General features: G+C 35.1%; 2 protein-coding genes across 3 annotated transcripts in view; one reads left to right on the forward strand and one right to left on the reverse strand.

Annotated features, from left to right (window-relative positions):
• LOC123526595 (E3 ubiquitin-protein ligase FANCL-like) overlaps positions 1-4,274 on the forward strand; it is a 39,905-nt gene extending 35,631 nt beyond the window's left edge. For both annotated transcript variants that reach the window (XM_045305840.2, XM_045305848.2), the window contains exons 12-14: positions 581-697; positions 1,613-1,684; positions 2,557-4,274. In XM_045305840.2, coding sequence (XP_045161775.2) covers positions 581-697; positions 1,613-1,684; positions 2,557-2,586 — 219 coding nt within the window. In that variant the 3' untranslated portion in view covers positions 2,587-4,274. The remainder of the gene's footprint in view (positions 1-580; positions 698-1,612; positions 1,685-2,556) is intronic.
• Positions 4,275-18,165: 13,891 nt separating this feature from the next.
• LOC128547553 (uncharacterized) lies at positions 18,166-25,969 on the reverse strand. Its single transcript, XM_053520547.1, has 2 exons — positions 25,585-25,969; positions 18,166-18,753 (listed from the first exon to the last, which is right to left on the reverse strand). Exons 1-2 carry the CDS (start codon positions 25,798-25,800, stop codon positions 18,448-18,450), a joined length of 522 nt encoding a protein of 173 aa, XP_053376522.1. The 5' UTR covers positions 25,801-25,969; the 3' UTR covers positions 18,166-18,447.
• Positions 25,970-27,553: the final 1,584 nt, after the last annotated feature.

Raw genomic sequence — 27,553 nt, forward strand, 5'->3', positions numbered from 1 at the left:
CATTTTTTTTATATTTTGAATGAAATATTTGAATAATATTGTGAGGAAACTAGCTTTAATTTCCATGATTTTAATTGCCACTCTTGGCTGGAATCTTTCTTTTTCATTAAAATAAATTTCTAATAGTTTACAGCTTTATCCCAAGTACAAAACCTCTCTATATATGTATGCAATAAAACATAATTTCTTCTTGAGCCAAACGCAGTTGTGTTTTTAGTGTATTGGGTCAGTAATTATCCTCATTCTAGGTCTAACTTAAAATCCTGTATGTACTTATTACCATTTTCTTTACGACTTAAGCAGGCCGTACGTCTGTATGAAAATGTTAACAAATAGTGCAACTAACATAAAAATCTCTGCAGAGTCTCAACATGAGAATATCTACAGGAAATCAAGTAAAAGTGGCTGATATAAGATTAGGAACTTTGGTGAATACAGGTCTAAAAGTTTTCGAAGCTTGTAGTGAAAGGCACTGACAGCATGATATGTCTCCATTTTGTCTTATTTGACTTCATTAGTTTTACACTGAAAGAGTGCATAATTATGATTCATTACTGTAACTTTTTTCCTTATTATTCAGGAGTTTAGTGTTGAGTGTGGTATATGTTATGCTTATCGAATGGAGTCGGAGATTCCAGATGAAGTGTGCAATGATACAAGATGTGGACAAGCTTTTCACAAAACCTGTGTTATAGAGGTAAAGTAACCATAGATTGGCAATATTATTTTACCCTGAAAGAGTGCAAATGATTCATCAATGTAACTGTTCATTCAATAGATGTGTTATAGAGTTCCGCTTAAGCCGGTGCTAGGGGTGTGAGAGGTGTTGCACATTTTATTACCTCTCATGAACATACTCTGTCAAACCGACTCTGCTATTATTCTTTTTTGGTTGCATTCTGTGCTTCCAAGGGATCTTTTTATAGATTTTATTTACAGTTCTTACTTCATGTCCCAATAAAATTGAGTTGTTGGAAATAGAATCTACCAGCAGGTATTTCCACAATGATAGCAAGAAAAACAAGCTTAAGTAGGATCAGTCAGGTTTCACATATGCATCAAATTGATGTCTTCTTGTTTTGATTGGTTTAAAATTACACCAACACAATTATAGGTCATATAGTGACTTCCCAGCATATCTTAGTAAGGAAGACCCAGGTGCCTTAGTTAAAACATGGTAGATACCTTTTTAGAACCATTGACCTTCTGTTAATCAGCAAGATCACTTCCTCACATGATAGAATTCTACACTCCAAGTAAGATTTCAAACTCATAAAGGTGAGGGGCAAATGATTTGACATACCCAATATAAATGAGCCACACCATGAGAAAACCAACATAGCGCATTTGCGACCAGCATGGATCTAGACCAGCCTGCGCATCCGCATAGTCTGGTCAGGATCCATGCTGTTCGCTGACAGTTCCTCTAATTGCTATAGGCTTTGAAAGCGAACAATATGGATCCTGACCAGACTATGCGGATGCACAGGCTGGTCTGGATCCATGCTGGTCGCAAATGCACTATGTTGGTTTTCTCATGGTGTGGCTCAAATATAGTTCATACTCCTTCAATAAAGTGGTTTTATTGATCTTGATTCAATGATTTTTGCAGTGGTTGCGAGCATTGCCTTCAAGCAGACAGAGTTTCAATACCATATTTGGTAACTGCCCCTACTGTGAAAAGGTAAGAACAAATAATCCTCTTCTTCTTTTTAGCTCACCTGAGCACGAAGTGCTCAAGGTGAGCTTTTGTGATCGCCCTGTGTCCGTTGTCCATGCGTCCGTCCGTCGTCAACAATTTGACTGTTAACACTCTAGAGGTCACAATTTTGACCTAATCTTAATGAAACTTGGTCAGAATGTTACCCTCAATTAAATCTTGGACGAGTTCGATATTGGGTCATCTGGGGTCAAAAACTAGGTCACCAGGTCAAATCAAAGGAAAAGCTTTTTAACACTCTAGAGGTCACAATTTTGGCCCAATCTTAATGAAACTTGGTCAGAATGTTACCCTCAATAAAATCTTGGACGAGTTCGATAGAGGCCACATTTAAATTTATGACTGTATCTTCATGAAACTTAATCAGAATGTTAATCTTGATGATCTTTAGGTCAAGTTTGAATCTGGGTCATGTGGGGTCAGAAACTAGGTCACCGGGTCAAATCAAAGGAAAGGCTAATTAACACTTTAGAGGCTACATTTATGACCATATCTTAATGAAACTTGGTCAGAATGTTGATCCTGATGATCTTTAGGTCAATAGGTCAGGTGAGCGATACAGGGCCTTCATGGTCTCTTGTTTACTTATCTTACTACATGTACTTGGAATGTTATAATGCTTTGTATTTTACATTCTTCAAAACTCAATGACAGTCAGACAGGTAGCCCGCCAATGTAATATTAAAAAAGAAAAGGATATTAAAAATATTATTTGATCATGTTCACCTATAAAAGCTCAGTCTTTATTTACCTATCACAGTTTTCATGTAGGTATATTAATTTTCTTTAGTAAACACTATGAAGGATACAATTGATGGTTTTTATTCTGTTTTCAGGCTATGACAGTTAAGATGATAGTAAAGTGAAAGTTATCCCTGTTGTGATAGATAGAGAAATCAATGTGAAGTTAAAGTTTGTAATCAAAATGCGGGAGAATTGGAGACAAACAACTTTGTTTATTAACTCCCTGGTTAACTTGGAAAATATAAACACTTACCTAAACTGGAAATAGGGAAGATATTACAGTCTTATATTGACAAGACATTCATTTTGACATATATTTTGTAGGTATTAGAAAAAGGAAAATTGCTCCATAAAGTTAGAGAAAAAACAATTATTGTTCAAAAGAGATGTGATTTTCAAGTTTTGACATTAAAATTTTATGCTTATTTAATTGAGGCTGTGTATCAGCTGTTTCATGAAGTGAATAAACAACTGAAATTACTTTTCAAGCAGATAGTAGAAAGGTATACGTAGATGGTTGCTTGTTTCAAGGTGAAGAAGACAACCTCACTTCTCACACAGGGGAAAGGGGACAACTGTTTGATGTATAATTACCTAAGTTATGACAGAAGAGATTATGCTCACCAATGTTTCAAGTTCTTGTGTGCAACCAATGAAAAAAAAATGTTATGCAGAGAAGGAAATTATTTATTTCCAGGAAATGAAAGAACAACTTTTGGTCCAAGGGAAACATTCCTTTCAAATAACTTTAAATTTTACAAGAGAAGTAATTATTTTAAAATGATCTAATTCTTAATCTTTTGCTAGTTCATCACTACACCTATATATAGAAACACTGGTACATTGGACAAAGTTTAAGAAGGCTAGCAAAAAGTAAGGCCAGGAGCTCAACTCGTCAATGTTTAAAGCCTGAAAATTAGACTCTGGCAAATATTCAAGTTGCTATTATGTTACTTGTTGCAGTTATAAAGAAAATAAATGAAATTTCTCAGAGCGGTCTGTAGCTTCAAAATTCGAATTTATTCTAAGTTTCATAAGTGTGCTAATTTAATAATGACAAAGCAAAAGTTTAAGAATCAGATGTAAAGAAAAAAATACATTCATGAGTAATGGTCCATAAAATGGATGAAAACTGATCCATTGTAGTAGCCTCAATGATGGAACTTTATTTATTTTGTATGAATATAATTGAGTCCCACCATGAGAAAACCAACATAGTACATTTGCGACAAGCATGGATCCAGACCAGCCCGCGCATCCGCGCATCTGGATCCATGCTATTCACTAACACATTCTCTAATTGCAATAGGCTTTGGAAGCGACCAGCATGGATCCTGACCAGACTCCGCAGATGCACAGGCTGGTCTGGATCCATGCTGGTCGCAAACGCACTATGTTGGTTTTCTCATGGCGCGGATCATATCAGATATCTTGCATCTACATTATGAGTTGACATATTTGCAACTGTTATGCAGGTTTCATTAAGAAACATCTGGAAAACAACTTGTTGATTCAGTATACTCAAATTGTAGATAAAGTTAGATAAGTAAAGTTCAATAGTTCTTGATGGAGGTTAAGTATAAACCAAACTTCCCTCAAAAGACAAGGCATATCATAGCATCTTCTTCTTTGGTAATTCTGTATCTATTGAACATTAAAAAAAAAGTGATCTGAGGAAATATTTTTGTCATAAGAATATTTTGGCCAAAGAGATAAAAAGAAAAGGTGTTCTCTATAAGTATAGCTTCCTGAGTATTTGTCCTTTGAAATGTGTTGATCTAAACGAATAGATAAAAATACTTTAAGGAAAGTAGTCTTTTTTTTACTATTAACTCCAAGCTGCAGAATGTGTTTAAAATTGACCAGATAGGCAATGTTTGACAACATATCATTTAACAAATATTTTCGACAAACTGATAGAAGACCATTTCCCATTTTACGTTTTTGTTAAGGTCATATTATGTTATTGGTTTCAGAGACATTGTGTATGGAATTGCTTCAATACTGTTGCAAAACTGAATGAAAGAAAATGGCTCATTTTCAATTCCTCTTGAAAAAACCCAAACAATATTAACAATTTTATAAAATATTTCTGTAACTTTTATTTTTTTGAGTTGTTTCAGTAGCATCCTTGCATGAACTTCTGTTGTAATATTAAATCAGAATAGTTTTGGTCCACTGTACACAAAGGCTTCATATGGACAAGTACGAATCAATACCATAAAGTTCTTGTCAATACCACAATAAAGCATGCAGTTTGAAGAGTGTTTCAGGAGGATTAACATCTTGAAATAGTCAACGGGACATACCTTGTGTTGTAGTTAAAGAATACAACATACATTAGATATTGCCCTTGTCCATCCATCCAAATTTGTGTTGTGCCTCTCTCAAAAAGCATTTAACCAAGAGTCGTCAAACATAGGATTGTTACTTAGTATATGGAATTATGCACTTAGGGTTTTGTTTGGGATTTCAATCAGTAAGACCAGAGCCATGGCTCTTAATAGTATCTCAAAAAGTATCTTTGTTCTAGAGTCGAGAAACATGATAGAATGGTAATTCGGCATGTAAATGTGTGCATCTTGGCTTCTGTTTGCGATTTCACTCGGCCAGACCAGAGTTACTGCCCTTGACTTAGTCAAAAATATGCATGAGGTGTCGCAATGTTTGTGTTGTATGTATCTCAAAAATAATTTAACTAGATTGATAAAATGCAATAGAAATTTAACACAGCACGTGAAGTTGTGCACCTGGTTTTTTTCTCTCAGTCAGGCCAAAGTTATGGCCTTGACATCCAAAATTTACATAGGTCTTAAAAGGTCTCAAACATAATTATATTTGACCTAGAGACGTGAATTATTACTGGACTGTTATATAGCATGACAGTCAGAGTTTAGAAGTTTGTGCCACACGTATCTCAAAAAGTTTCGACAAAGAGCCATGAAATGTAGGATTGTTATTTAGCATGGGAAGTTGTGCACCCGGGGTTTGTGACGATTTCACTTAGCCAGATCAGAGTTATTACCCCAGATAAACCGGTTAAATGTAGCATGACCACAAAATAAATTACATGTCTAGAACATGTTTACTTTGTTAATGTTTGACCCTTTAATAGTGTTTTATATTGTAACATAAGGTATCTTAAATTTCCAACATGGCAAGGCTTGCGCACATCTCTGAAAATTTAAGAACGTGCATATCTCCCTCTTAAAAACTTTGTTACATATACATATATATAAATACATGTATTTCTCATTCCAGATGCAAGCATTCTGCGATATGTGCCAAAGAAAATATGTTAGATGGAAACATGATAACATGTTGTGTTCATTTCCAGATTTTAAAATCCACTTTAATGTTGTCTTGGTTACTTGCTTTAAACTCGCTTGATTGAAATTGCTTTCTGGAAATTTGAAATTGATATGGACAACTAGTGTGAAAATTTAATTGCACAGTCATAGTTTTTGTTTATTCTGAATGAGCTCTCGCAGGTTTGTACTAAATTGGTAGTTTAGCAAAACCTTGTCTGTTGCACCGTTTTCTGTGCAAATACAATTCTAATCCTTGGGTAATATATCTAAAGCACATCATTTCCGATGAAGGAATATTCTGCCAGTGCAACTGAAACTATAACGTTTAGAAGGCGGACAAATTTGCACTACTTTATAGCAAATATAAAGTGTAACGTTTGAACACATTGGTTTTATTTGTTAAGCACTTGTTGATCTGCTTTCCATGTGATTAAGTTTTCCAGTGATTCTACCTTCCTATGGATGTTGCCGTCTGCTTTTCTCTTGATCTATTTTTCTAGTAGATTTATTTTCCTGGGAATCTACTAACCTGCAGATCTACTTTTCTGTCAATCTGTTTTCCCGTAGATTTACTTTTCCCATAGATCTATTGTCCTGTGGATCTATTATCACATGAATCTGCTGACCTGTGTACCTATTTCGTGTAGATCTTCTTCCTCCTGGATCTGCTTCCCCGTGAATCAACTGACTTACGTACCTACTTCCTGTGGATCTGCTTCCTTGGGCATCTGCTCCCTCTTGGATCTGTTTCCTCGTGAATCAAATGACATGCTTACCTACTTCCTGTGGATCGCCTTGCATGGGCATCTGCTCCCTCTTGAATCTTTTTCCCCGTAAATCAACTGACTCGCGTACTGCCTGTGGATCGCCTTCCATGGGCATTTGCTTCCTTCGGATCTGTTTGAATACTGGAACATTTCTACAAAATAAGTATTCGAAACATAACATTGATTGGCCATGCTGAACATTCTTGACAATGTAAAAATCTTAAGACAGTAACCTAAGAAAATGCTTGTCATTATAGGGATCGGTTTCAACAGTAAAACCTAACGTGATGAATGCAGTCGGACCAAGTTTACTAGAGTTAATCGTGACCACCAGTAGACCGATTTTCATGACTGAATTGAAACAATGTTTTATCTTATGTGAAACAAAATGAAATGAGTTTTACGTGAGGTTCAAATTTATAAACATCTGTTTTTCATTGACCAGAAATTGGAAAAATACTTGAAAAGCGAAATTCCAGTTTTGTCTAAACATCTTCTACATAAAAATGATGCAGTGGAACCGAAGATTAATTAATCTTTCTTTGGCCTGAAGTGCGAAAGAATGGAAGCAGAAATAACAATTGATTCTGTCTGTATGAGGATATAATGTGACGCAAAAATAACTTGATTGTAGTAAATTGCAACCAGTCGAACTTGCAGTCCACGTCTTTTTGTAGAAATTAGATTTGCCCATGTGTAAGTGCGAACATTTCCAAACTTGATAAAAGCAAGTTACGAGGGCGGTCGGAAAATATCCGGACTTCTCATGCTCCTGTCTTTCCACGCGCGCCTACCCACACTTATACATGATCAAAAACTACACCCATAAATTGGTCAGTTTACTTTTCAATGAGAAGTGTGTATACACAAAGTTTTGAGCATTTAAACAATGTAGGCGTTAGGGCTTCTGGAGGAACAGAGATTGGTAGTAAAATTTCTGCTTTTAGAGGGTGAAAAACATTGCCACATTTTTCAAAGGTTGCAGAAAAGATTTTTCTAAAGCATGCATGTACCGTTCAACCTTTTAATGCTGGGTTTCACAGTTTAATGAGGACAGGACGAGCGTGAGGTTTTTGTCAACAAAGATCGCAGAGTGACATTGCAGGAGGTAGCTTATCAGTTTAGGTAAAGCGTCTGCACATTAGATGAGGAATTCTTTAAAAAGAATTTAAAAATATTGTACGGTTTTTGAGAAAGAGCAAAAAAAGTCCGGATATTTTTCGACCACCCCTCGTATATACAAAGTTTTTAGCATTTAAGGAAGGTAGGTGTTAGGGCTACCATGGACTCTGAGCTGGAGAAACAGTGATCGGTGAAAGAGCAAGAAGTACGGATATTTTCCGACCGCCCTTCGTACATGTTCAAAGGACGTTAAGGAGAAAATTGTTTTTATTAATAGGATATAAAAACGTGACTCTACCTTACAATCAATTTAATTTGAAATCTGTACGGACGGGCTGCAACTAACAAAGTCACGGAGTTCAGGGAAAATAACTTATTTCCATCATTAAATAACCTAACCTTAACATGCACTTGTTGCTATAAATAGCTGTATATTTTGTTTATCATTTCCAGCCTCACCGTAGCATGTACTTTTTATTGAGTTTTCTTGAATAAATGTTAAACATGTCGAACGTTGAAAATATTATACTCGTAACATGTATCATAAGAAAGAGCTTTTCAGCCTAAAGTAACACCATCTATAATATGTCTCCAACTAAAACATACCATTCCGAAAATCATATATTCTAATCATGTCTTCAGAAAATTCTTTACTTACTTCTGATTCATTGGCAGCCTAAAAATGTAGTGTGGCCTTAAATTGGTTATTTCTAGTCTAAGATTATTAGATTAATTTCGTTCTCTACAGTATTTTTAGTTAGGTTTTTGCTGACGTTAGTTATGCATCTGCTGACGCTAGTTGCGAATCTGCTGACGTTAGTTGTGAACCTACTGACGTTAGTTGTGCACCTGCTGACGTTAGTTATAATGCATCTGCGTACGTTAGTTTGCACCTGCTGACGTTAGTTGTGTACCTACTGACGTTAGTTGTGCACCTGCTGACGTTAGTTATGCATCTGCTTACGTTAGTTATGCACCTGCTGACGTTAGTTATGCTTCTGCTTACGTTAGTTGTGCACCTGCTGACGTTAGTAATGCATCTGCTTACGTTAGTTTTGCACCTGCTGACGTTAGTTATGCTTCTGCTGACGTTAGTTATGCATCTGCTTACGTTAGTTATGCACCTGCTGACGTTAGTTATGCTTCTGCTGACGTTAGTTATGCTTCTGCTGACGTTAGTTATGCATCTGCTGACGTTAGTTGTGTACCTACTGACGTTAGTTGTGCACCTGCTGACGTTAGTTTTGCATCTGTTGACGTTATTTATGCATCTCCTGACGTCAGTTGTGCATCTGCTGACGTTAGTTATGGATATTTTTGCTTACCAACATTTCCTCGTGCAAAGTGTTGAAATCGAGCACGCACAAGGCGCAAAACTGCTGGATAGTCACGGTTAAATGATTTTTGCATTTTCAGATAAATCCGCTTACAATATAATGTAATGGTAACAGTCATATGCATTTTCATACTGAAGACAAGTCCACATAAAATAGTCAATACACTGGTATGCATTTTTATACATAATAATATGTTGTCATGGTAACTGAGAAAACTGTTCAGTACATTTTCATAGATTAAAAATAACTTTATATTGAAAAATAAATATAGTGAACACTGTTGACGTTATGAAGACGTTACTGACGTGGGCCGCTAAGCGTACACATCACCTGAACCAGTTATTGTAGTAGGGTAGAGTATAAGGGTGCACTTTACTTCCTTGCTATTGAGCTAGCTTTTATAGCGACGTGGTAGAGTGTCCGCCTTAGGTGTGAGAGGTCCCGGGTTCGATTCTCGGTCAGGGCTGAAGTATTTTCAACCTGTTACATATGGCGCCCAACGTAAATAACTCACGAGTAGATATGAATGGACACCTTGGAACGTCCCAAAAAGGTTCAAACTCCTGGAATTCGAGGACGAATTCTAAAATGGAGGGGGTGTATATAGTAGGGTAGAGTATAAGGGTGCACTTATACTTCCTTGCTATTGAGCTAGCTTTTATAGCGACGTGGTAGAGTGTCCGCCTTAGGTGTGAGAGGTCCCGGGTTCGATTCCCGGTCAGGGCTGAAGCATTTTCAACCTGTTACATTATCACAAAAATGTATCGGATTTGGTACATTTACAGATACAAATCAAAGATGTCTTTAATGGCTTAGCCTAGTTTTCAAATTATGGCATCAGTCATTGACATACTTTGTGAACGACCCTCGTATTCTCTGATTTCTCCCTTCTCCGGTTGTTATGGGGAAAATGTTTCTGTGGTGGAAGGATGCCGAAATACCATGATGCGAGAATATAAACGCACGGGAACTGCCGATTGTAATAACGGGTTCGCAGATACATAACTGAACGTACTATAGAATACGGCATGAAGCATTAATAAAAGAATTAATCTAACAGACCTGGCCAATATTAGGCCGTTTTATGTTTCGCTCTATTCCGTTCAGGAGAAGTCGACTGTCAGTGAATTTAGTATCAACATTTGACATACAGTAATAATAAGAAAAGAATTATAAATTGGTTTGACCAACATGATTGCAATATTATATATATAGTAATCACAGACCCTTATTATAGTGTTAATTAAGATTGAAAAGCTCTGACTAGCTTTATGAAATAATAAACGTCCGAAATGTTTTACATGTATTAAAGAAAACTCCATAAACAAAAATACACAGCTATTTAAAGCAAGAAGTACATGTTAAGGTAAGGTCATTTTATGCTGGAAATGAGGTATTTTCTCTGAACTCTGAGACTTTATTAGTTGTAACCCTTAGAGATTTTTAGATTAGATTGATTGTGAGAAAGAGAAAAAACTAGCGTTTTTATATCCAATTAATATAAACAACAATTTCTACTTTGTTGTTTTCCTATAAAGTATGTCTTGATCTTTTATAATGTTTTATCAATCACACTTACACAGTGGCAAATCTGATTTCTGTCAAACGCCGTGGACCACAAGTTCAATTGCAATGAAGCTATTATTGTGTCATTTTACATCCGCATTCAGACAGAATCAATTGTTGCTTCTGTTCTCTTTCTCACTTCAGGCCAAAGACAAATCAATTAATATTTTGCTTCATTGTATCATTTTTGTCATAGAAAACATTTTACCCAAACTGAAATTTTGTTTTTCAAGTATTTTTTTTTCAATTTCTGGTCAATTAAATTGTAGTGAAAACAAGCGCCTGTAGGACATTGAAGCAGTTAGTGAACACCATTAATCCTTAAAGCTCTGTGCAGGAGTGCAGCCTTATACAAGGCTTTAAGTCAGTAGAAATTGATTTAACAATTATTACTTCTATTTCAGAGATAATATACTCCTCTGGGATAATGGCGTCTATTCAATCTTTATTTATAATAAGTACTCTGTAGGGGGACATTGTTCCAGAATATTCCAGAAAAGCCAAGTTCGTGCAGTAAGCTAAAATCTGCGAAGTGCTCTGATTGTACTAGTGTCTTTGCTAGTCTATGTACATATATGTGGTCTTTTGTTTACCTGATGAGGGATATAGATAATCGAGCAGCAACAGTTTTGGTTTGCCCTAAAATATTAAATCAATGTCGCTTTAAATTTTTTTCTATGCTTCTCATACCCTCGTGGCGATGGATTCCATCAGGAATGAGGTGTCGGGAGTGATTTATATAAGTTGTAGAACTTGCTTCACAATCGACCTTAAGGTATTGGACCCCTAATAGTAATGTTTACAAAATGGCATTTGCTTGGTATATTCTCAAAGTTGACCATGTTTCGCACTGTGTTGCAAATTTTAAACAATTTTTACCGTGCCGTTTCTTGTAAATTTTGTATAATTTATGGTATTTCATCAAGCTCAAGTAGAGACAAATTTCAATGTGATGGCAACTATCTAAAACAGTTGCAGAGAATTCATTACAGCATTAATTATGATAAAGGAAACTTCAAACTATTGTTAAACAATTATAAAACACAAAATAAAACTGTAAATATCATTTTTTCTAGGGTGCCTCAAGTAAACAGATTTAATGAGACAGAATTCTAACTCCAAAACTGAAAAATTAAGGTCGAATCCTGTGGGTCTGTTTTGAATTTTGCTCACTTCATTCAAAAATAACCTTGGGGCAGAAGTAAAACCTTACTGCATTTCTTCCACAATATGTAATCTAAAGAATGAAGGCAAAATAGAGAACTTTTACCGCACGTAACTCAGTATTTTTAAAGATGTCTAACTCTACCCCTCCTGATTCAGAGGTAAATTCACTTTGAACAGCAAGAAATCGCTTATAAAATGAAAATTTTCCTATTTTGCACAATGCATCCATAATAAGTCTTGAAAGAAGTAAAAACTTACTAGAAAAAATGGAAAATATGGAGAGAAAAAATTCTGGTCCCAGTGGGGCTTGAACCTACGCCCCCTTGAAAATTGCAGTCAAGGTAGGTTTATGGTAGGAATTGAATACTCTTCAAAACGGAGGTACTCTATTAATTAGTATAATCTAGCAGTCAAAAGTAATCAATAAGGAAAAAGCAAGTCGTAACAGCACAAAACAATCTCCTGTAAAGGTTTCTTATCATTTAAAAGTATTGCCATATAGATATATTCTGGCAAGAACACAACACCGAAATGCACTTTTAAATTAGTCTCTTTAGGGCCAATTGGCCCGATGCAGTTTTTGTTAAATCTTCATTTGAATACTCATTTTAAGCTTCCTGATATTATTGATCATAATTTCTTTTCTTAATATATAAATAAAAAAATGTCTAGGTATATCGGGTAAGTGAATGCCATCTGACAGTAATTACCCAGGCATATATGAAGTGATTTATCAATGCTTTATTAAACAACAGTTGTAATAACCGTTTTCCTCGTTTACCAGCGTATATGCTTTTAAATAATCTTAGTGTAATTTAAGCAAAATCTTCGACCAAATATAAAGTTTTGGGACGAGCTAAGTTCCTGGAGACTAGACAAAGGACTTCTGGCCATGCCGTCCCACTCTACGTGAACCAATAGCCTTCCCGCTTAGCTCAACAGGAATAGCGCAGATCTAGGATCACGGGGTTGTATTAACGATTTCCGAGCGAGGCGTAAGTTCTCCGTGACGATTTGATAAAAGACGTCGTTCCTGCAGTCATTCGTCATCCTCCTATGATTCATGTGGGAAAAGTTGGCAGTTACTTGCGGAGAACAGGTTTGTACTGGTACATAATCCAGGAACACTGGTTAGGCTAACAGAAAAATGTTCAAAAACGGCCTTAAACCCAAAACAAACGAATAAAGACTTTGCAGTCTTGTACACCTAGACAGACTGTAGATCAATGTGCTGCTCTTTAATTTACTCGATGCGATATAGAGGAGCCAACAATTCGAATAACTGGGAAACAATGATTAGAAATGACAACAATTTGGATAACTTAGAAAAACAGTCTTAAAACTTAGAGATGCCCAAAACAGTGGATCAGTTATCGAATATAACAAAAATCTGCCGGAGTTGACCATCGACCTTTCCTAATGATGATGTCATTGGGCACTCTGCGTTTTTTCTAATGATTAATTGCTAGTTCTTTACATTTTATGTGTCACAATAAAAGTACGTTACTGTGCCTATCTGGAAACGGTGTAGCTGGTTGGCCTATATGTATAACAAAAAATTGAACTGGTATCTTGGTACTAGTTTCCCGTTCATACTGTGTTCATACATATTCGTGGGGGACTAATTTTCATGGATTTCGTTGTCGAAACAAAACATGAAATTTAATCCCAAAGATCAAGTAAAACTCCCATTTATTTCATGTTCAAAATTTGAAATCCAGGAATTCCTATAGGGTTATTCGCCCATGAGCCTTGGACTTTCTCACATTGTTGTCTTGCTCAAGGGCAAATAACCCTACTCATGAAATAAGCGTTTTGACCAAGACCACAGGATTTCGTGCTCACAAAATTGAATTATTTCAAAGTGTTCGCATTAATTTCATAAAGTTAACAACACCGGCATTCTTTCACTGACAAAAGTATAACTGGTTAAAATGTTATCTTTTCAAGTCTAGTCTACAGACTTAACGGATAGGGATGAAAACGCTAACTCACTTATATCAACAAATGCAAGCAAATACTACTCGAAACAAGTCCTTATCAATTTTAGCATACATAGATGTGCAAACTATTTGTAACTCATCACAAGTTCTACATTCGGTTGATAAAGAGTATATGATATCTTTTATTCAAACAAAATAGGTCTTCTGTTTAATATTCTTTTAAAGAGCATGATTTTAGAATCACTTTCAAAATACGTTATTTCTTGAATACAGTCAAACCTAACCTAACAATCTATAGGTGGGGACGCTCAAAACAAACTAAAATTAGAATAAAAATGTCAATTTAGGAAGTTAGCTGACTGGCCATTTAAGGAACATAACAAATTAATTATTTGAACAGATGTTTTAAATTTTGAACAATACGCGAAAAATTTAGTTCATACACTATTGTTTCCATTCAGTCAATTCATTTCTCTATGGTAGTGGCTAAATCAGCTCTTAGACTAATTACATTGATCTGACCGACATCATCACGCAAGACTATACTCTATAATGGCAAGTGATTTCAAGCAATTTCTGCTTTTATTGTCTGCAGAATTTGTAGAATGTCAAGAATGTCGTGTAAGACATTATGTGTTGAAATGTTCCAGTATTTGAAACGTTAACAGAGAAAGAAGATCCACAGGAATGTAGATTCACGAGAAAACAGAGCGGCAGAAAAGTAGATCCAAAGGAATGTAGATTCACGAGAAAACAGATCGGCAGAAAAGTAGATCCACAGGAATGTAGATTCACGAGAAAACAGATCGGCAGAAAAGTAGATCCAAAGGAATGTAGATTCACGAGAAAACAGATCGGCAGAAAAGTAGATCCAAAGGAATGTAGATTCACGAGAAAACAGATCGACAGAAAAGTAGATCCAAAGAAATGTAGATTCACGGGAAAACAGATCGGCAGAAAAGAAGATTCACAGGAAAGTTGATATATAAAAAAAATATCGTCCACATAGGAAAGCAAAGGGCATGATCCATAACTAAAAAAGTAGAGCAGGAAAACGGGTCCAGAAGAACTTAACAATATAATGAATGGATTTAAACTTTAGCCTGTTATATTTTGCTACAAAGCCGTGTTGTTCCAAACATTATATTTTCAAAATTTGTACTGATGAATATTCTTTAGATATATTATCCACATAAAACTGTTTTGCTAAATTACCAATTTATTGCAAAGCTATTTACAAGTGGTTTGTGAGTTGTTTGAATACTCCTAAAATTCCGTTATGATATGAGCCGCACCATGAGAAAACCAACGTAGTGCGTTTGCGACCAGCATGGATCCAGACCGGTCAGGAGGATCCATGCTGTTCGCTTTCAAAGCCTATTGCATTTAGAGAAACCGTCAGCGAACAGCATGTATTCTGACCAGACTGCGCGGATGCGCAGGCTGGTCTGGATCCATGCTGGTCTCAAACGCACTATGTTGGTTTTCTCATGGTGCGGCTCAATTACGCTTTCCAGTCAAGGTCCTTTGGACCAAATGCTAACATGTAGTTCAACAGCTGGTGTTAAGATTGCATGGTTAGATGTTTTACTTCCGTCTTTTTCATGGTGTTAGAATAGAAAAAGTAATATGTTCCTTTAATTAGGAAAATGTTTGGATGCACTACTGATTTAACTATTTCGCATGGAACTTTGTCTAGATTATATTCACTAAGTAGGGGCACATTTGTTATTTCTTAATTTGATGCTACTTGAAAGCAATATCAATCAAGTGTGTTTAAGTTCACATGCTCATTATAACGAAAATAGCGCAAGTAACCAAGGCGATATAAGTATAAGAGAGGGTTTTAATATCTGGAATTCTGCATAACATGTTATCATGTTTCCAAAATATATATGCCATTTCTTTGGTTCAAATGATACTGAAGAAAGCGTGCAATGCCATGTGGAATGAGAATTAAATGTAGTTTTTAAGAGATATGTATGTATATAAAAATCTAGCTTGCCATCTGGAGATATGGCGAATTGGTATTGTGAATCAGTAAAGAAATCCTAGTTTGTCGGTAACAGATTACTAGTACTTTAGATTTTTTCATTATTATAAAAGTCGCACTACATTTGTTTTTGCAAAAGAACGTAATAAGGTATCGTCTTCCGTTATGTTGTGTATTTTCTGATGCCCAATGCTACAGATACTCGTTTATTTGAGCCAACAGTCAGTCAGTTAACGGGTTCTGTTCAAGACTGGTGCTTACCTGAAACAGTCAGCTTAGGGAATTCAAAGATTTCTACTGTTTTTATTCCATTCATAGAGAAAAATTTCATTACTTAACATAACCGGGCCAGATCGCGAAAGGCCATCGCAAATATATTTATCGTTTATACAGGTAAGTGAATCACATTGTCTTGTAACATGCAGAGTGATTTTTGTTTTACAAGTACACTGGTTTTGTTAATTCAGTACTGTAAATTTCAATCTACTGAACCAAAGAGCTAACCAGCCATTTACTATTTTGCAGATAGTTTAAAAATATTGAAAATACTGAGTCTGAAAGAGAACTATCCAATCAGTTTTGTTTCGTATGTGCCGGTGTAATGAAGTATTTTGACCCCCATAGAATAATGACCCCCCGGTCATTATTCTATAGAAAAAGTGACCCCCCGGTCATAGTATTATGACCTCCAGATCATAGTACTATGACTCCCCCACGTGCAGTAAACTGAACCTCACGAAGAATATTGACTCCCATAAAAAAAAAACGACCCCCGGTCATTTGGTCAAATTTAGTGATAACTCCTGTATCTAAGGCCTAATTGCTGCATTTTATGCCCCCACTCGGGGGAGGGGGGCATATAGATTTGCCCTTGTCCATCCGTCCGTCCGTCCTTCCGTTTGACCATTAGCCCCAGATACCAACACTTGACACAGAAATCAGAGCATTCCGCAACGGGAAAAGGGATTCTATTTCTAGACGCTGTATCTTGGTGTATACATTTTTTTCCGGAAAATAACAATTCACAATACGTTCACAAAACACACCAGTGTCAATAATCCCTGCAAACTTCGGTATGAAGTAATTCTTCAGAAGAAAACTGCACAAGAAACTGCTAGCATAGAACTTAGTATTAATATAAGTTGCAATACTTAGCAGTGGCAGTAAAGTACGGTAGCGGCAACAATAGAAAGTAGTAGTAGTAGTAGTAGTAGTAGTAGTAGTAGTAGTAGTAGTGGCAGTGGTAGTGGCAGCAGCAGAGGAATTAGTGACAGCAACAACAGCAGCAGGAGAAGAAGAGGTAGATGTACAAGACGTATTAGTGGAAGCAGGTATAGTAGTATCAGTAGTAGCAGTTGTAGTAGTAGTAGTAGTAGAAGTAGTAGTAGTAGTAGTAGTAGAAGAAGAAGAAGTACATGTAGTAATAGCAATAGAAGTAGCGGCACCAGTAGTAATAGTACAATCAAAATGTTAACTATTGGCAATGGAGGGTATTAGAGTTGTAGGTCTAGTAAAATTGTCCGTTAGGTTTTGTGGGGATCACTTTTTAATAGATATTATCGTCGAAAGTCTTTTTAGGAGCCGGTGTTTTACACGGAAAGAGTAACTTTTTTAAATAGAATAATGTCCGGGAATCGATATTGTATGAGAGTTCGAATGTAGTATTTTCGGCAGTGAGTATTTTACATGGAAGGAGTCATTTTTCTATAGAATAATAACCGGGGTCGTTATTCTATGAGATTCGAAGGGAGTCATCTTTAGGGAGTCAGTATTTTACTTGAAGGGGTCAGTTTTTCTTTAGAATAATGACCGGTGGGGGGGGGGGGGTCGTTATTCTATAGAGTTTTCAAAGGGAGTCAGTTTTTTATAAGGGGAGTCAATATTTTACAGGAAAGGAGTCACATTTTCTATAGAATAATGACCGGGGGGTCGTTATTCTATGGGGGTCGAAATACTTCATTACACCGGCAGTTTGTAGGGGTACAAAATTGTATTGAAATGTTAACCTTATTGCCAGCAGTAATTAAGAAAAACTTAATTTACAAAAAGAGCATGAAAGGCAATATGTAAGAACACTTAAATACAAGCCTTACTAAGAATTCTAAATGTATAACTAAACGCTTTGATAAAAATCCAATGAAATAAAAGATGTATAGATAGCTTGCAGAAATTTAATCTCCGCATGTCAAATTAGTGGTCATTGCTGGACAACCTATCTTAATAAAATATTGCAAGAATAAATGAAAAAAGTTGAGAATACGTTAAAGGCTTTCTTGTGAAATATAAGATGTAAAGAATAATCAATTTACTATTTATAGAGTAGCCTTTGAAGTTGGCGTAAAGTAGACAAATCTTACCGGCCATTTTGAAAGGTTAGAAAATCAATTGTTTCTTCAAATATAAACACTCTATAAATGCCTTGTTCTATATGTTCAAATTTTCACATAACATTCTACGGTTACCCAAGTGTAAAGGAAGTTTTGTTTAAATTAATAAAAAAAAAACAAAAAAAAAACAGAAAACTAATACCAATAAAAAGATAAATGGGCCATGGAAGGTCCGGCAATTCTGAAAGGTAAGTGTCATGAGTATTTCAAAATATCTGATTAATTGTAAATGTATTTTGCAAGTAAGCGTCCTGCATTGTTATACGACATTAAACATTACGCGCTATTAAATATATACTGTTTAAAGTGTTTATTTATATGTTGAAATATGCATGTGCACATTGAGTCATTTTAAGCTCAAATTCTCATTCTCTTATAATAATGCCTTTACTATCTGTTTATTAAAACAAAGACCGCGGATATCGGTAAGCATATCAGCACGAATACACATACCATCAAAACTAGTTCAAACTGTCTTTGTACACTAAGCTTTTTCAATTTTCGTTCTCCTTTTCTCTCATTCAATTTAACACAATCATTAAACATAAACATTATCATTCTCCAGCGTTCCTGTAAAGTGTCAATTGCGTTCGTTACGGCACGTTCCTGCAGAACCCGTTCTTCAATTTTCTTGTACGTTTCGGCATCATGTCCAAATTCTGGTTCGGGTCTATTTAAACGCTTGCTACATCGTCTCTGGAAAGTAAGAAAACATTTTAATTTTGAATAGCCAGTTAATCAATAGTGTTCTAAATATAATAATTATGGTTTGTGTGGGTCAGCCAGTACAGAAATCAACATAACTGATGTCACTGTCTTTATTTAAAGTACCGGACTTTTCTTGATAATAATTATTTCAGATGACTTAAATGTGTTTAAGGCAGCATATGATCACCAAACAATGAACATAAAATCTGAACTCTCTACTATCTAATGGTGATATGTGTTGTTTGAAATTGAAATATGGTGAGATCGCCTGCGGACGATGTGCGGAACACTGAGAGACGAAACTATTAATAAATCTAGCTACATGTCTTCGTTGCGTCCAGATACAATTCTCACATGCCGCATATTAATTTATTCCGGATATTATGAATATTTTTAAAAAAAAATATTTTAATATTTGGTTGGTCCTTTTTCACTTTAAATAGACCCACCTCAATTCATATAGACTCTATAGGAAACGGGTAAAAAGAAACTGACCTTTTCAAATATAACAGATAAAATGAGATATTTTCCGCAAAAAATCAAAAATTCGATACCCCTAAAAATGTAGAAAAATTATTTAACTTTCGTTATGTGTAATTTGTTTTAAATTTTATAATGTTTTGTTTGGTCCTTTTTGCATTTTAGTGTGTACAGTGAACATTTCTTAAAATATTCCGGCTTTTTCCGCCACCATCCGTAAGTACTCGGAAGCTGTACGGAAAATATTGTCGTCTGCTAGTCTGACTGGGTACAAATTGTTATAGCTCAAAGCCTATAAATTGTAGGCAACTTCACATAGACAAAAAAAGAAAAAAAGAAATTGTAATTAGACAATTTAAAACAAATGGATTGTTGAACTCAGAAACGCCGAAACCTAGATCCGCTGTCGTTTAAAATAACGCTAGGGAGGATTTAGTGTTCAGTTCGCATTAAATATACAAATGCTTTTAATTTTCATCGCAAAATATACTTAAAGCAACTAATTCTCATGTCTTTCCGTAAAATATAGTCTGTCAGTAATCGAGTTTCAAAGCATTCTTAAAAAATATAACGACGATTAATTTATTAATTTCCAGTTACCATTATTATTTTTTGCCGAAGGATCTGGAGACTTTTTTATTGCCGCGGCGGTCCGGGTCCGATCTCCGACGCGGTCATCATTTTTTTCTTCATATAGGATTATAAAAGTTTGTTTTGTTTTTTTTTAAATCATTTTCTATTATTCATAATATGACCAAACGTTAATTTGAAAGATAGCCTTGATGAACTGATAATTCTGCTTCTTTCCGAACCTCCATTATATATATTATTCTGTATTCTTTAATTAATGCATGTTTTTGGTACATTCTTTAATCATTCGTTTTAAAAAAATTGCGATATCTGTTATTTGATTTAATTGTAACAAATAACTTAAAATTACCCTTTGACTTTTATTGTGTATTACAATATTGCCTAGGGGTAAATAATATCCGGTCAGTGTTGTTTCAAGGCGGGTCATAAAAGATATGTTACCCCATTTACTATAAGTATTTTATGGTTTTATGGTTTTTGCGTTGTAATATATTTCTGTCTTTATATAGTCTTTTCCCTTTCTTTCATGAAATTTGTTTTTACGATTTTTACCCTTATTTCATGAATCGTATGACAGTAGAAAGAATCAGAACAAATTTAAAATTCACATCGTTAACAGAGTTGTTCCGTAAATATTTACTGAGTAAAGATCCTGGCCCAAATTACACGAAAAATATTGTTATTACTTAGTTAAGTCTGCTATTCTAAAATTGAGATATTGATGAACTTATTGTTATTACATGTTGTAGTAGTGTTTGTCAGCAGTACCTATTCAAGTCACGCAAATATGATATTTCTATTTAGACACGATATAAGAAACTTAATCCTTACCATGCTAAATTACAATAATGAACTTGTCTATCTTTCAATTTGGACAGTACTATTAATTATGAAAAGGGTGCATACCAAAAACCTTACTGGCTGAATGGCAGACAGTGCAGATCATGATCAGTCTACACTGATTACAAAGGAAGAACCAGACGTGTCCAGCATGGCAAGGGTTAAGTATTTTCTTTTAAAAGTATAAGTCTTATTTCTGTACTTCTTTTTCTTTAAAGCGACCGGCCTCCAGGTCGTTCGACAACAAAAATACTTTTTAGATATCTTGAAAAAAATGCTATATTTCTTATGAATGCTTCAAAACTTAATTACTGACAAACTTTATGTTATGGAAATACATGAGAATTTGCTGTTTTTACTACCGTTTACGATGAAAATCGGAAAACGTTTGTAGTTTAGAATGTTGAAAATATTTTAGAATCAAAAGCTTATATTCTAATCACGGTTCATAATATGTGAAAGAAAGCGCGTATAGACAATGTATATACGCTTTCTAAATAGTTTAGATAACATATTCATATTCTTGAATATTTATTTTATTTACAGACAGTTTCTTGTGCGTAAATATTTCTTTTCTGTACCTAGATATACGTTAGCATGATGTTTCATGTATTAAAAAGAAAGTAAATCTATGTGTTCGACGTATAAAATGTAAAGATTTATAAATATTTTAGATAACATATTCATAAATATTACTTTTATTTGACAATTAATAATAAAGCGTTATATAAATTTTCGACTTGTTCCGATTTTCACTTTAATAATTATCAAAACTGCATTCAATTCAAATATATAGAGATAGTACCTAAGTTTTTCAAATCATAGGTTTGAAGTTAAAAAGCTTTGAAATGAAGACAAATGTCCATATAATTCTCAAAAACAGAAATATAGACAATATTTCAACCAGAATTGCGGAGTTATGAGCATTTAATATTTTCATGATTACGAAAATTTTGTGATCAAGGACATGTAACTCTTCTTGAACATGGAGAGCATAAACATCAAAGGGACATAATATAGTCAATATTTTCTAATTGGGTGCATTTGATTTAACATTCAACTTTGATCTGGATTGCTAAATACTGATCCATGGTACTGTATGCTAAAAATTTAGAACATCTGGAACAGTCTATTAACAGAAAAACTATGCTTTAGCAGAATCTAAATAGTTAAGCTCTAACTGGGACTCGAACCCAGGACCTCTCACACCTAAGGCAGACACTCTACCACTTCCCTATAACAGCAGTAGCTAATAGCTATGCAGTTTAATTGCTGGATTACATTGCGTGAACTGGAACAATAATCGGTGAACTCCGGATTATCGGCGTATTCGCTTTGTTACCTAACGGCCTTTTTTTTGTAAAGAAAAAATATAATCTAATGCTGCCAACGTCATAACTGGTCAAATCTGCCCAAATTTCTCTGACGTGTTGTTCAGAGTATGAACTTACTAACTGGCAGTACCAGTGAAATATTACTTACACTGAATATTATATATTTGCCCTTTTTGCAGCTGCCGAACGGCAAAGACGATAAGATTTGTCCAAATATAAGTAATTATTTTACCAGTTTTGAGAGAATTTCAATTAATGGTAAATTACAGTTACAAACTAAATACCTTTCTGCAACACATGGAGTCATTAGCATTCACTGTCAATCAGTATTATGACTAAGATCGACTGTCATTCATTCATTTCAAAGTTTCATAGACAGAGTCCGTTGTTTACATTTTTATCGTAACCGGTGCACTTTTAAAAATCACTTTAGTTTGAAAAATCAAAGTATGCGAAGAGCTATGGTACGGTCTCTAAAATATATCGTTTAGCAAACCGCCCGCCTGTAAATGCATCAGTTAATTATCGATTTTTCCCCCGTATTACTACAACAACAACAATTAGTACGGAAATCAACGAATCCGTCCGGTAGCGATGATATTGGATTATTGGTTTTATTGATTTTTATGATAGGTAGATCTGTCCCGCTTTATCGGTTTCGAGATGTTACTAAAAGTTGGTAATGCTTCTCGTTTACTATGTGTTTGTCTCCAGAAGAAATATCGTAGAAATATGCACATGTTCGATGGCACCGGAATCTGTTAAGGTTGTCGTAAATGAAATGTATCTAAACAAGTATGTTTTTTTCCTACGGCATTAACAATAGTAGCCGCAATTTGAATTTTAGTTTGCTCAAAGTTAGAGGATTTTAATGATATAAATATTCATATCATCAAAACATTATTACAATAGGGTTAGCGATACCATAATTTTTTTATTACAGATCGTCCGAACTATTCAATTCTTTGAAAGAAGTATAATACTAGCCTTAAAACACTTTTAAAACTTGGTCTTACACACCCGGTATACGATGTAGTTTATAAAATCCGTAAAATTAAACATAATGCTTATTTCATCAAATATTTGTAAAATATGTTTAAACAATTATCAAAAGATGATATAATGCGAAAATCGTTAAGCACAGTGCATGTTTGGTGTTTGACACCTCTACAGTTAATCGCTACGCTTTCCTATTTGATGGTGCGATGACTAATAAAGTATAAAGGTGGCAGGGGAGTGCAGATTTGCGAATTCCACATTGACGTGTGGGTACCAGTGTTGAAATATCCATAGAAATCTCGTTTTTGCTTATTTTTCTTTGAAACTACTATGGACTATTGCAGATACTATAGACTACATAAAGACGACTCTCCGGTCCTATGCACCTGTCGCTTTCCATGCCAAATCACCCAAATTTTATAGACCAAAATTAGCCTAACCGGGCCTCACTTTGAACTCTGCCATTCATCCATTTTGTATTTTTAAATCCAATTTCGTAGCATATATGTATAGTGCGAACACAGATGCATACCCAGGTGGTGTGGAATATGTCTCCCAACCACCACTTTATTTCCCTAATTTTCACTTGAAAAAAAAGTGGATGGATAACAGCCGAGCGTCTGTTCGACTTTTTGTTCTGATGTTTATGTTTTAGCCTCAACCGGAAGTACGGAGCTAGGAATTTTAAAACACCCGCCATGTAGAATCATTAACCGTTCCTCATTCCCCAGATATATTAAAGAATTAATAATGATAAATAACCAGTAAGATAGATATGCCTTTATATCTACCCTGTCCTGTTTATACAGAAAATCGACGGGGCCAAATTACGAAACCGCTCCCCTGCCACCTAAGACTTCTTGATGCTTTTCTCCTAAATCCTATAAAAACGGACGGAGGGAGTGGAATTTTGTCTTGCAGGTTGCTTAGTCGTGCCCTTAAAATTTAGGCTCTTGGTGCTCTGACATCAGACAAGTTGTTGAGTACACTGATGTAATTATACCTTAGATTGACCTTAATTTTAAGTTTTACTTGATATGATCTGGTATTTTGTCACTAATGTTAGAACCTTTCTCAGTGGTGAGTGATTTTATTTACACTGTCTTGTCTAACTTGTTCAAAATAGGGTAAGTGTGAGGTTGGCATGCCCTAAACGCGTTTAAACCCCCCAGTTTCCTTGATATAGGTTACTGACCGTTCCAAGGCGGTGCACTATTTTCAACATATTTTCTGTCTGTCTCGTATTTTGTGCTGCGTATGTTGCCTTCTTTGTTGTTGGCGTTTCTTTCCTCCTTCTCCTCACTACCCCCATCGCCCCTCCCTTCCTTTGCCTTTGATTTTTCGCTCCCTTGCATTTGCACCCCCTCTTCTTTTACTAGGAGTAAGTTATCGTGCCCACCATAATTTTGGCCGCCGTCCGTCCGTAGGCGGTGCCCGACTTTTGTTTTTTCCTGCTTGTGTGTGTGTGCGTGTGTGCGTGCGTGCGTGCGTGTACATGTGCGTGGCGGTGCCCCACAGTGTCGGCTTTTCTTACTTGTGTGTATGTTAGTTTTGTGTGTGTGTTTGTCTTTTTTGACGTGGATGTCTGCGCTGCTGTGGTTTACGTTGTAGGGTTACTGCGTTTAAGGAATGTAGCTTTCCCTTTTGAATATTCATCCTTGCTCCACTTTTCCCCAACATCTTTACTGCTACTTAAGTCAATTTGTAAAGTGTAAAAGGGTTTGTTAAAATGAAACATTTGTTTACCGTAACATCTTTAGTTTAATAAAACACGGACATGTTTCTATGCTTACGGAATGGCAAAGATACGATAAACATGATGAGCATGGTGGTCAGTAGTAACCTATGTATACAACTAATGCTAAGGTCACTGACTTTGAATCACTTGCCCCTAACCGTTGTAGGTTCACTCGGGGCGTTGAATTCTTCACGTGAGGAAGCCATCCAGTTGGCTTACGGAAGGTCGGTGGTTCTACCCAGGTGCCCGCCCGTGATGAAATAATGCACGTAGGGACACCTGAGGTCTTCCTCCACCATCAAAGCTAGAAAGTCGCCATGTGACCTATAAATAAGTCGGTGCGACGTTAAACCCAACAAAAAAACTAAAGCTATGCAGAAAACTCTTTTTATAGCAATACCTGGGAAATGCTTGTATTTAATTCAGGAGCACGGATATAGATTTGTTTATCACGTTATTTGCTATACCTCTTAAACATTTCTCGCAACAGCGCTTCATATGTGAATTTCTGAGTAACCAGGTATATTGAAAGGAATGTTGTGATGAAAGTTCTGACATATATACAATACAAGAAGTAAATACCAAAATGAAAATAGAAACATAGATTTGCTAATTAAGTAAACTGACACACTGTCGTATAAATCATAAGATCATGGTATTTTAACATGTGCGATATACATTGTGTATTAAGTCAAAAGTAACCTCATGAAAAAGCCAAACCAGTACCAAGAAGATGGTCATTAGCAACTTTCTAGATTAGACTATTTAAAAATAATTAGTGTAGTAAATGGCAAAACCTTCGCTAATTCGAGGACAAAACATTTTATAAATTCTTACCCTAACAGACCGGCGTCTGAATGATCCTGAAGCTGAAATCGCCGAGTTTGTAAAAACTTCAGTTTCTCCAGAATCCATGGAAACAGACTTGCTAATTCTTCTCGGTGGCTCTGTTGGACTTTCGGAATTAGGTTTAGGTAATTCTGGTCCTTCTATAGATAGAGAATCCATTGTTGTACATCTTTGAATACTTGGATTTATTTGTTTGTCTGCCATTTTCTAATATTTTCACATAAAGTGTGTAACCTTTCAAACGTCTGATCTTATCCGAATTGTATTCACTAATTTAATATCCTCGATTTTCTCACAATATAGAGTGTTAGCAACATTGGTAGCCTAAAAGCCAAACTGTTAATCCATTATACAGTGTCAATTTATTATTGTGAAAATTTAATTCAGTATTGCACATTTTTCCTTTTAAGAGCATCCACTGAACGGAAATTGTTCTTTTAATCCACAATCTAACTTTACTCTGTATATGTATGAACATTGGTGATTGTGTATGCATTTGCATACCATGTGCGCTCCCATATTAGTTTTCTAATAAGACGTAGACTGTGTAGACTGGTATCAAACTTACATCTAATACTTCATTTATCTGCTCATGTTTTTCTTCGTCTCATATTTCTTGTTCTAGTAATGGATATATATATATATAGACGTATAGAAACGCTTTGACTGAATTCTAGATAATCCCTCATGTTTTCCGTTTGTTTGATATATTTACTTATATTATGTTATATTCTCTTTATCACCTTTAAGTAAAGTGTAGGCAAAAACATTTTTATCTATACATTCGTGTTTGCCTTCGAGGAAGTACAACAAGTGCGGTAAGATTGAATGTGTCGGGAAAACTTAGAATTCATCTAAATATAAATTCCTTGATAAAACAATAACGTTGTAAAACTAAACAATATATGAATTTCCCTTTAATTGCCTGTATAAACTTAGATCGGAATTCGTATTCGTTAATTAATACGAACAATGTACGGTATATATCATATTGTTTCTCTAGAAAGTTGTATAAAACTAATAAACTTTAATAACGTTTAATCTGAAAACAGCTTGTTGACTTGTTCTTAACAAGAAAACTAAAGCGAAGATATAGAAATCAACATCATTTACATGAATGGCTATTTCTAGCCATTGAATTTGTTTTTACGCTGTATTGTTGTAATATAAGATTGTTAAGCTTTGGTAGATTTAATCACACCAGCCATGTTTTACTATTTTAGATACAAGTTATGTTTGGATCGACGATACGTGTACAAAAATATTTTTAAAAAACTTGCTGTAAAATTCATTGAAACTTTGAAGAAACGTGTGACAACATTTCCAAGAATAAATGCTACAAATCATGTAGAAAAGCTGTCACTGACAATGATGATGCACATATTGTAAATCCATCTCCAGTAATATTAATCAAAATATCCCCTGTGATTCTGGTTATATTATACCAATCAGTATATTATTCATATACTGCACGCTGACAATATCTAATTGTAGTATATACCTTTTTTCTTCCAATTAAAGGTTTGTACTACGCGACCTTATATTCATCATTTCTAAATTCTTTTGAAATTAACGATCAAACGAATAGTTGATTACCTTAACATGATTAAACCCTATAAATCGATGTTAATGAACCCACAACCTCCCGCACTTGAAGCGGATGCTCTACCACTAGGCTATCGAGGCGGTTTTACGTTTAACATCTTGTGCAACATATTTTGGTCTTGTCATTATAATGTTATAGTGTCCATAAGTAAAATGATTTTTCATATCTAGTTTTAAATGTATATGTGTTGTAAGTGGCTTCTTTAATCACAGTCAAGCTAAAATAAATTTGGTAAACAAAACTAACTTTCTTTACTTTAAACTTTAACAAGTAGAAAGCTTCAGTAAGCATTATTAGTGTGACCGTGATATTGTTAAACCCTGGATTGTACAATCGGTGTGATTTTATTTA

Source organism: Mercenaria mercenaria, chromosome 1 (assembly GCF_021730395.1).
Source record: "Mercenaria mercenaria strain notata chromosome 1, MADL_Memer_1, whole genome shotgun sequence".
In the NCBI taxonomy this organism is placed as follows: domain Eukaryota; kingdom Metazoa; phylum Mollusca; class Bivalvia; order Venerida; family Veneridae; genus Mercenaria; species Mercenaria mercenaria.

Coding starts and splice junctions, on each gene's coding strand:
- LOC128547553 (XM_053520547.1), bottom strand. CDS start 25,800: ATGGCAGACAAACAAATAAATCCAAGTATTCAAAGATGTACAACAATG. Junction 18,754..25,584: donor TCAGACGCCGGTCTGTTAGG/GTAAGAATTTAT, acceptor CTTACTTTCCAG/AGACGATGTAGCAAGCGTTT.